Source organism: Triticum aestivum, chromosome 7A (genome assembly GCF_018294505.1).
Source record: "Triticum aestivum cultivar Chinese Spring chromosome 7A, IWGSC CS RefSeq v2.1, whole genome shotgun sequence".
Classification (NCBI taxonomy): Eukaryota; Viridiplantae; Streptophyta; class Magnoliopsida; order Poales; family Poaceae; genus Triticum; species Triticum aestivum.
In genome coordinates this window covers 650084002-650095337 of record NC_057812.1, presented here as the reverse complement: position 1 = coordinate 650095337, position 11336 = coordinate 650084002, and the positions used below count along the sequence as shown (strand labels likewise).

At 43.5% G+C, this 11336-nt stretch overlaps 1 protein-coding gene across 1 annotated transcript; it reads right to left on the bottom strand.

Annotated features, from left to right (window-relative positions):
- Positions 1-796: 796 nt before the first annotated feature.
- Positions 797-7228, bottom strand: LOC123148975 (DNA polymerase alpha subunit B). Its single transcript, XM_044568511.1, has 17 exons — positions 6990-7228; positions 6807-6882; positions 5929-6060; positions 5444-5813; positions 5282-5377; positions 5119-5198; positions 4951-5026; positions 4715-4882; positions 3385-3489; positions 3201-3296; positions 3028-3120; positions 2670-2711; positions 2545-2586; positions 1713-1843; positions 1496-1622; positions 1248-1404; positions 797-1085 (listed from the first exon to the last, which is right to left on the bottom strand). The coding sequence occupies exons 1-16, from the start codon at positions 7066-7068 to the stop codon at positions 1252-1254; spliced, it is 1866 nt and encodes a 621-aa protein (XP_044424446.1). The 5' UTR covers positions 7069-7228; the 3' UTR covers positions 797-1085; positions 1248-1251.
- Between the last annotated feature and the right edge of the window lie 4108 nt (positions 7229-11336).

Genomic DNA, 11336 nt, shown 5'->3' with positions numbered 1-11336 from the left:
GTAGTCTACCTTCCGCTGCATGGTAATAGGTTTAATTTTTATCGGTTGTCTTCAAAACTTCTATGTTCTGAAGACTTTCATAAAAATCATCTATTCACACCCCCCCCCCCTCTAGTCAATATAACGCACTTTCACTTATCATTGATCCGATGCTGCTGGCATTTCTTTCTCTTGTTTTTCTTTTGAGCGTGATTGTGTTGTTTGCCCTAGTGTTGCACTTCTTGTTGTATCAGGTGGTTGCTATATTAATATAGCGGGGCGAAAGCCTATTTCGGTAAAATGCAAACGTCTTGCGAAGACGTAGTACAACTTTTGAAACACAATAGGGACAAATGGCATGGTATTTCCTCCTTTCTTGCCTGAAAACTGCTAAGAAAAATTAGTCACTTAAATGCAAAATATCAAATCCAAAAAACACACACCAAAAGCAAGACTTGCAAGACAACCGTCACAATAACAGAACAAGAATTACGCACGAATTCAGGGCTCACTTATTCAATCTTCATACTTATCCAAAGGTGCTGCACCACTGCAGAAATTTGCAGATACGGGCGGACATAACACTATAGAAATAAAGAAACAACATAACAAGCACACGCTAACAACACCAATGGAGGGCACTGAAGTCCAAAGGCACCAGACAGGAGCAGCACCATGGCCAGCCACTTGCTGACTACTGCGAGCACCAAGTGAGGGTGGGCTCCTTCAGATGTTGCAATCCACCAGGGTGGAGCCATCCTCAAGTTGACATATTCCCCAATAATCAGAAGACTTCACAATGTTTCCGAGACAAGCGTTGAAACAGAGGACATAGTATAATGAATGGAGAATTGAAGCTGACAAATTCCCCAATAGACTGTTGAGCTTGTGGCCTTGTGCTGAATATAAAATGTGCGTACAGCTTACAAATAGCTTTTGGAGACGTTTTCCACTAATACTAAGCTGAATTAACTAACTAGAATTACAAGCTTACAGACTCTCTGGATCTAATTCACAGCAGAGTGGGGCGATAACAGAACTGATGTACTTCATACTAGTCTCATCTTTCTAGTCCAGTACTTGGTGAATAGGAAAATGTTACAATCCTGCAAAGTGAGAATGAAGTAAGTCAGAGATGAGTTCATTTTCCTTGCTGAAACTAGTCATGGAGGAAGGCTTGCTACATAAGCGGTGTGGATGATTTCCTTCATTTCCAGGATAAGTGCCTTTGTTTAATCTTCACCAACTGATAAACTACAACCTCGTACCTTTTTAGATGCGCATAATGAAGGCTTTTGTCTTCTCGGTGTCCTCGTTGTAGTAAAGCTCTACAAACGTGCCGCCACCTATACCTTTTGATAGCCTCCCAGGGTTCACACAGATGAATCGTTTATGTTCCTCCGTGTCTTCATTCACGGAAAGCACCTGCTTCACAAAGTACAACATGAAAAATCAAACTCCCTCATGACCTAACGATTTTGAAATTTCAAGATTACAGTGTGTATCACACAATTACCTTCACAGATGGAGCAAGATCAGAAGGAAGCAGAAGAACATCAGGAGCTGATGGGATCTCCAATGCTTCCTTGGCAAGTGAAAAGTCCATGGGCACACCAGCAGCAGGAGGATACAGAGGGTAGTAGCTGTAAGATGGGTACGTTGCGTAAGAATTTAGAACTACAAACATTGTCTGTCCTGACTAACACAAATTTACTTAATAGAAACAAAATTGCCTTTGCTGCTTCACTATATGTGTTGCAAGTCTCCCGATCCTATCTGTGGCCTTTCCTCCAGGTGGCTTGCGAGAAATTTCATCACCGCTCAGCTGTTTCAAGATGTCTACTGTACAACAGCCAAATTGTATCTGGAACAGGAAAGACAAACAGTTGTACAGAAGGCTAATTGATTTTTCTATAACATGCATGAAAGTAATCCACATCATCTGAGCTGAGTTCACAAAGTAGGCCCAATGGGGAATTCACTCTTCCTGAACATGTAACACTAAGGTAGAAAATAAAGTATCTTAAGGCTAACATAAAGAGAATACTTCCATGAGCTAAATGGCCATAATTCAAAATATTTCTCCCTCCGTTCCTTTATATAAGGTGTATTTGTTTTTTGATAAAATTCCAGAATGTAAGTTGCATTTCTTCTAATTCCTCATAATTCCCTTGTTATCCCTACAGAAAAAGGGAAAGTATCTCTCTCCTGATTGTCTGTATCTCTCCTTGTAGGAAAAGAAGGAAAATATCTCTCTGTCGATTGCATGTATCTCTTACTTTCCTGGACTAACTGATTTGCTTACCACTAACCAACAAATTTGTCAAGGGTAATTTCGTCCTAACATGTCTATAATTCTGTGCCTTGGTGCCGAAAATAATACACCTTACATAAAGGAACGGAGGGAGTACTTCATAGCATAATAGCAGAAAAAAGGGGCATAAATATAGATATAACTAACAAATATTATTGCAAGTGTCTTGTAGCTTGTATAATTGTATTGTGTAACATCAAACTGTATGTGTGTCCATCACATAAATTCTTCCGTCCAATTGATAAGCGTACCTCATTAGAACTGAACAGACTTGGATTTGACAGACAAGTAATCTGCATAATGTATGAAAATGAACAAAAGAATATAATTGTTAGCTATTTGACAAAAAGTTCAATCATAAAGAGTGATGTATTACCTGTTGTGTGATATCTTCAGATAAATGCAAGTCAAATGCAGGCTGCAGACAGCAATAGCACAGATATATCATTAGAATTCTTCGCAATAAACAGAACAAAGAGATGCATCATAAGCAAATACAGATGTGTAGATCGATAGGCATAAGAAGGCACAAATAGATAATAGCACGGTGCAGTTACACATATTAACAGGCCCTAGCTTAGACAATCCCTAAATGTAGGGCAGTTCTGGTTTAAGATGGTAGTAAATATGTTTATAAAGACTACAGACATTTGTTGATACATCATAATATAGCATTGTGTTTATAATTGCCAAAATAGAAAATTAAAGGCTGGTGAATGAGGAAAGCTACACACCTGGGGGAAAACAGCGTCATGGTGAGCATCACGCACAGATGGGACAAGAATTACACGAACATTATGCCCCAAATACTGGGTAAAATCTTGAAGCTGGACAAAGATATGAAACAAAAAGTATTACTTTAATGGATTTTTCAACCTGCAGGCATGAATCTTTTGTCACTACCTACCTTCCTCAGAATCTCAAAATGGAAAATATCATGAAAGCTCTGGTCAGAAGTTCCTTTTTTTATTTCAGGATGATCAGAGTCGATAAAGGGTCCCATCTACAGAAAAAAAATAGTAATTGATATGTGTAGCAACGAAACATACAAATACAAACAATATTTCCTGATCAGGATTCAAAGGCCTCACCAGTATGAGCAACTGGGGCTGTTTACGGCATGCATATGAGAGCAATTCTTGCAATGGCTCGAACGAAAGATTATCGGTTGTTGTGAAGGGACCTGCTGCAATGACCTGTAAGAAGAAACATCAGAAATTCAAACATGAGAAAACTACTATAAAACTCCATTATCATGATGATCACAACAACGCATAGGTTGTAGCCTCGCCAAGGTCTGACCACCTTGCCCTCGTCTCTCGGGTGTCTCTGTTGTTCCAGTGTTAAACGAACCTAAGATGTTGGTGTGGAATGTACAGGGGCTAAATAATCGACCTCAGTGTACAGGTGTTCAGAGCCTTGTCAGTACGGCAGGTGTGTCCATTGTCTGCCTCCATGAGACTATGGCAATTGAAGCCCCTTCTCCAGTAATGGAAGCCCAGCAATTATTTCTGCTTGCCAGCTACTGACACTCGGAGAGGAATTATAATTGTGTGGACAGGCCGCACAGTGAAGCTGTACAATGTCCACCTGGGGGACAACAGTTTCTCGGCTTTGGTCACCCCTACTAACGGAGATCCTTCCTGGATCCTAGCATTTAGGAGCATGGCGTTGTAATGTGGCCCATTTCAGGTCTGTACAAACTTTCTTTATCTATCTAAGCATCAAGACGCAATCCTTTGCAAGAAAAAAATATATACTATCAGTGAGCACTATTATTATAACATGTAGCTAAGTCTGGTCCTTTTCATAAAAAAAATGTAGCTAAGTCTGGCAAAGACAGTATAAGAAATAGATGTTGCTGCATATAGTGCACGTTTGGTTGCTGTCCTGGCCAGCTTGCCATGGCTAGGCAGTAATCTCAGGTGTCTGATTTGTAAGGCCCAGGATTGGATGATGCTGCCTGGGTGTGAGCCCCAGGCCAGGACGCGAACCAAACAGCCTATTAATGTGTCAACATTGTAGATAATAAATTTTTCATGCATGGATACATTTTTTTTGTTAAAATGTATTGATAGTAAATAACTAAGATTTGAGTTGATTAGTTCTGAGGACAAATACTATTAAAGATTTGAGTTCCTTAGTTCTAAGGGCCTTCTACAAGCCTATCGTTCTGCTAGTCATTTGGAATACAAAATGTGAAGTGAAACATGATGGTACTCCAATACCAAGGCAAGGAAAAGAGGAAAATAAAATGAATCTATGTTTTTTGATGATAGAATGAACAATGTCATGGTAGTGCTGAATCATACTTTTCTTCTAGAGTAAATAAATCATCAGTTTATGGCTAGCATGTAACAATAACATAAATAATCAAACAGGTATTGCACTCCAATGTTTCTCCAATAATCAGGGACTAACCGATGACAACACCCTTGATAGTGTGTTCGAATTTTGATGCCCTTCATGGTCACCAGCTTGCTTCTTAGCACAAGGCAGTTGATCATCCACAGAAATTGGTATGGAATCAGTCAACTTTGATGCGACAAAACAGTGTCCACTAGGATTGTGGCCTTCAATACCCACAACCTGTTATTCAACTTTATGTTAGTAGTGCACTAGATAATACATATGGCATGAGAACAAGTTGTGCATACCTGGCCAGGAAACAACGAGAACTGGTTTATATCCTTCAAATCAAGGCGTACACGCTGTCCCCTGGAGTGCTCAACACTAGAAAAAGTTGATCCTTTAGTTAGCCTAAAGAAACAACCAAATAGTGACCAGAAAAAGTCCACGTGAACAGGCCCAAGAAGCACGCTTACCTGCCCTGCAACAAGATAGATTTTTCATTCAAACGACCTTCCCCATCGCAAATTACCATGCCAACTGCAAACATGTTCTCCTGAAATGCAAGAATAATTACATCTGCTTTCAAGATAAAAAATGATAGTTCAGTCAGGAGAGTTCAGATAGCATGCAGCAAACCTCTGAAGCAAGGGTAGCATCTGCAGGTTGTCCACAGAGCCCAGTTGCAGAAAACAATCTTGCTGACCTTCCAATACGATCTTCCAGGTAATTAAACTGGAAACATAATATAATAAGCAGCTATAGATACCAATTAAACAAACAAATAAGTATTGCCCTTACTCGGTCTTCCATCCTGTCATACATGAACCTGCAACCTGGTTCAGGCTTTGAGCGTTGAACTTGCAAGGTACATTTTTGACTTGGTTGGATCCTTCTGATTAATTCATCTTCTGAGGTTTCAACATCATCTTTACTTGGCTCGCTAGCCACATTATCAGCATTCAGAACATAATGCTGAGTAAATTTATTTACTCGTTGTGCAAAAGGGGTAATACGATCACCATTTGTTTTAGCCGCTCTGATGGATGATGGCCTTTCAGTTGTCAGAGGAGTAAGCTCAGAGTTAGATGACTCTCCATGTGGCTTTTCCTGTTTCGTGCTTGGTGTGCCCAGGAAGCCCTCTTCATCTGTGTGCGTATTGCTCAAGAGCCTGCAACAGTTACTTCTACATTATGTTTTTCCTTGACAATAGAAAAAAGTATACACTTTTGCTAAAAGTGAAGTACAACCAATGCACATCAGAGAATCCTGGATTTGGAACTAACATGTCAACATCATTACTGGAGTAAATGTGAAGGTCTGTTTCTTCTTTTATAAGCTTTTCCTTTACTTCATTTTGAAGGTGTGACAGAAAACCATCCAGGTATGAGCTTTCGACCTTTAACCCATCCAGTTGCCTGCATAAATCAATTGGTTCAGTTTCCTTGGGCAGTGTCGTGTAATAAAGAACAAAACAAAATAGAAGTTTCTCCACCAGAGCTGTAATTGGTAGCAAATATGAATTGTCAGATAGAGTTCAGAAAATCTAAAATACAGGACTTGGTGTAATGAACGCTGGGCAGAATTCTTTAGCGCATCAGGCAGTATAGAACATAAGCCACAAGATTTCAGCCATTTTCACTGCCTAAATATGGATAAGCTTTAAAGCCTCGGCAGGAAATACAAACAAGCTTGATGATAGATTATGTCCACAGCTATAAACATATAGAGGTAGTGATGCGGAGCATCCTACGGGCATCACCATGGCAAGTGCTCCATAGTCAAGAGACACATGGATCATACTTGCAAAGGCGAATCTTCTCCTTTGCGCGTGTCTATCCACTATTCTTGAGGTTTTGTGTGCTTCCATGCGTTACTGATATCCATTCCAGCAAAACATGAAATGGACGTACCAGGCATCGCACAAAAACGTCGCTACTTCTTCTAGGATTAATCGAATGCTCATAAATCACATTACTGAAGAATTACTGGCTTATATCCAGAACAAATATTCAGTAGTACATTTTCCCCCAAATTCGTATGACATGTTTCAGATATGGTACCAATAAAGGTCAGAATCGATGATTGTCATCAAAACTTAGACGGCTCTATGTGAAAGAAATTACAACACTGCAATTTTTTTATCCTATATATGCGGACTGACCTGTTGAGGTAGTAGACCTCCCAGTTGGAGACGAGATCCGCAGGGCTCATCTTGTAGTTGACGCAGTAGGTCAGCACTGCGAAACACACAGGAACCAACCCCACGCGCATCAGCAAACCAGCCGGCACCGACTAAACGGAACGGAGCACAAGAAAACCGGGGAAACGAGGGGCGCCTGCTTACGCGTGGAGAGGATCTGGGCGCTGTCGCCGCCGATGGTGAAGCCGCTGCCCTCGAACTCCGCGCGGATCTCCTCCTCCATCGCGGCTGTGGGCGGGCTGGCTCTGCGGAGGGACGGGCCGTCGGAGGCGCGGTTGTGGGTCGGGTGGGGATTTGGGTTTCGGCGGCTGGGATGGAGGAGGGAGTGGGGCGGGACGGACGGATGGATTTGGGGTCTGGGGAGGAAGTGGCGGGAACACGGGAGGCCAAATGGCGGGAAAGATTTTAGGGTGGATCCTATTCCCGGTAACGTGGGCAATACAGTGCAAGGCCGCGCCCTGACGAGAGACCCGCTGATACATGGGCCAGCCCATTCTCCTCGCCTGTGCACTGTGTCGAATGGTGCATAGGGGCAGATTGGAAGCGGTATGAGCTTTTGAAGGCTGCATGTTTAGCGGGGCGTTGAAGGGGTTATATGGTGTGTTTTGGTTGTATCAACCTGCATGGTTTCGTTAATGAAATGGGGGAAAGATCCCTTTCTATCAAAAAAAAAAACACGGGCCAGCCCATTGTTCGGTTTCCTCCCATCTGTTTTGTGAAGAACCGTTTTTTTTCTTCTATCTGTACTTTACTAATTTTTTTAATTTTTTTTTATTTTTTTTTACTAATAAAAAGGCTATTGCTTCTTACCATCGTTATTTTCGTCCGTTTGGTCTGTCATAGAATTTTTGTCCGTCTGTGTAATAAAAAATAATGATTCGTTTGGTGTTTGGCACTTCGTCCCGCCCGTATGGGCCTCAGCCCGAACAGCCCAGCCAAGAAAATTATTGTTTTGTCCGTCCCTCAAGGCCTCGCGGTGGTAATAAAACAACCAAAAATTAACACGAGCCGGACTCGAACTCAAAACCTCAAAGTGATTAACCCCCTAAACCAACTAGGGCACTATAAAATTGTGATTACTAAAGGTTGTGCCTTATCTACTACTATTAAACAATCAAATTGTAGCAGGAAGATTACATCTCAGTCATACATCCGCCATCTCTTAATGGACCGGATTGCCTCAATGTTGTATCACATCATTTATCATAATCAATTATCAACAATTACCATATGATCTACGCTGTCATAATTACACAATAATTACCACGATCTCGCTCCAACTTGAGCCTATTTTAATCATATCAATTAGCAAGAATTGCCATGATCTACGTCATCATATATTAGTTTTTCTGAAACTCGGCCTTGTGTGCTGCGTACCGTTAGAATAAATTCAAGGCATACCGTCGATCATTCGAGGATCAAGCAATCACACGAGCACGACACCGAGTTTTGTTAACGAGGTTCACCGATATGGCTACATCCCCGGGGCCTGACTATGGGCGCTCCTCCCCATGACACCGCTACAATACCGCATCCGGTCGCCCTGGACACCGGCACATGCCGCCGGCTTCCCCTGCATTCCGGTGCTATTATGTTGGCATAGGTTACATCGTGTGCCTAGCCCCGCTATATATGAGAGGCCTAGGATACAAGTGTCTTACTAGAACACGACTCAATATCCTGTCTAAACACAATATAATTACAAGTCCAACTGTAACCTACCTTGTACACAATATTCGACACAACTCTAACAAACTCCACTTGTGCGAATATTCTCCACCACCCTGAATTTGTCAATGCGTCAAACTTTCATGTACATTGGATTTGAGTGTATCCCATGAGCACCGCTGCTACTCCAAAGACTCCATATGACTCCACCTGCAACTTGTAGTCCCTTCTTTTCTTGATCACAGTCAACGCTCGAGCAAAATTAAGTTCCTTATTACTCTAGTTTGTGCTCCCAACTTCCATAGTATCAGTCCAACGTCATCACACTGATCACTAACCTGCATGAAAGTGAACAACCCACATATTGGGTGTCACACATAAGAGTTACCTGAACTCAACATCACCGCTCCTTTCTTGACCGTTTATCTGAAACTTGAAGGAATTTCACCGTTGCTTGTAGTCATCCCGAGTCAAATTCGCAGTTGTCTCACCACATGTATGACCACCAGAGCCCTGGCCTGTCTCCATGACCCGTGCATACCGCACGCCTCGCCGCTATTACCGCGTCGAGCCTCCGTTGTCCCGGTCGAGTCTCAAGGGTCGCGAACCCACACCACTCAACCCCCACTGCAAAGTACCACCGATCATCACCGACCGATGACGAGTTTTACGCTTCCATCAGATCACCGGGCTTCAGTCCGAACTGCGTGTTACTCGCTTTTTTCTGCTGAATAGGCTTCGACTCTCTGTGCACTTACACCGTAGCCCCTCAATCAGCACCGAGTGAAGTCTTCCGTCAGACTCCAGCTCCACCTTCAACATGACTCCATGGTAGATGATCAGTCCACCCCTGCGCCAAATCGACTTCAAGCTTCGTGTATACACCACCTTGAATCAATCCCACGCCATAGTCTTGTTGAAGCCACACAAGCCCTCGGGGCACGCGTCACGTGTTTCCACGCCCCAGAAATCGGTCACCATCAGCATCACGCTCCTATGACGTTGTCGCCGATCCCACCACCGTCTTCTGTACCAACCGACTTGCGTCGATTTGTCAGACTGTCCGGTCCGACCCAGCCAAACTTATTCGACTGCACGACATGCACCAGACTCCACAAGCCTTGTACGCACATCCGATATGACACGCTTATCCGCGCGCCTCCACCACTTGTCCACGTGTTCCAAGCCGTCTCAACAAATCAACCCAGAAAAAACTTCCATGCAAACTGCACAATTCTTCTTCTTTCCTGTCACTATTTGTTGTTGCTTCTCCGTGTACCTTATAACAGAAAAAACGGCCGAACTTGATCCAACCAAACTGCTCCCGTGCACACACACACACACACACGGTCCTGTAGCCTTTTTTTGTCTCAAACAAATCCTCATGATGTCCTTGGTAAGTAAGTAGTAGCTGGCTTCCTGCGTGCTTCGCTCAGTCTTTACGAGCTGCCGTGCCTTGGGCCTGCACCGCTGCACGTGCCGCTGCAGCCCTGCACTTGGGCCTCGCTCTGCCAGCCTCGTCTGGGCTTCCTGCCCTATGGGCCACTGCCATCCGTCGCCAGCTTCAGCGATCTCAACACGCGCCTTGTACGCTCGCACGATCGACCACTGATCGACCGCCGCACGACTCGCCTGCCGTTGTTTCCGATCGCGTCGTCGAGACAGAACACCCTCCGCTTGCACGCTTTAAGCCTAGCCGCTTCCATCGATTGCATTGCCTTACAAAAATTCCAATCGCATCCAGAGTTACTTTATTCGCTGCTAACACTGCGGCCGCCCTGATCAGACACGGAAACACCGTGTTACAATGATCCGCTCCACCGCTGCCGTCTTGCACCACGATATAACTCAACGATCATCTTGCAAAGCACTTCCTCTAGATCAACTTTAATAGCCTCTTCGAACATTGCTCTGATACCACTTGTTAGAATAAATCCGAGGCATACCGTCGATCATCTGAGGACCAAGCAATCACACGAGCATGACACCGAGATTTGTTAACAAGGTTCACCGATATGGCTACATCCCCGGGGCCTGACTATGGGCGCTCCTCCCTATGACACCGCTACAATACCGCACCCGGTCACCCTGGATACCGGCACATGCCGCCGGCTTCCCCTGCGTTCCGGTGCTATTATGTTGGCATAGGTTACATCGCGTGTCTAACCCCGCTATATATGAAAGGCCTAGGATACAAGTGTCCTACTAGAACACGACTCAATATCCTATCTAAACACAATACAACTACAAGTCCAACTGTAACCTACCTTGTACACAATATTCGACACAACTCTAACACGTACATAGAAGGAAAATATCAATTAACAATAATTACCATGATCTAGGCCATCATGTTTTTTATAAACTCAGCCTTGTGTGCTGCGTACATAGAAGGAAAATATCGATTAATAATAATTACCATGATCTACGCCATCATGTTTTTTTAAACTCAGCCTTGTATACTGCATACATAGAAGGAAATAAGAAAAAAGACCTGGCCCATGTTCGCATGTAGGCAGATAATAACGTGGAAACCAAATCTCTCGTTTCCTGTTTGTTCGGATCACATGATCGATCAGACCCTGACCTTAATTCTGATCGTTCCTTGAGTTCCGTCACTTTCTTCTTTTCGTTCATCTGTTTGAGTGTTCTTCGTCTTCGACGGCTCGACTCTTTGTTTGACTCTCCTGGTCTTCTCGTCCCGAGGAACGACGGCGACGTGGGCCTACAGCGCTACGCGGCGACGAGAGGTATGAGCATGTCTCCTTACGCAATCGTGTCGCCTTCGCATGTACTGTTAATTACTCAAACTTGATGATAATC

Coding starts and splice junctions, on each gene's coding strand:
- LOC123148975 (XM_044568511.1), bottom strand. CDS start 7,068: ATGGAGGAGGAGATCCGCGCGGAGTTCGAGGGCAGCGGCTTCACCATC. Junction 3,490..4,714: donor TATCAAGGGTGTTGTCATCG/GTTAGTCCCTGA, acceptor TTCTTCTTACAG/GTCATTGCAGCAGGTCCCTT. Junction 2,587..2,669: donor CTGAAGATATCACACAACAG/GTAATACATCAC, acceptor TACATTATGCAG/ATTACTTGTCTGTCAAATCC.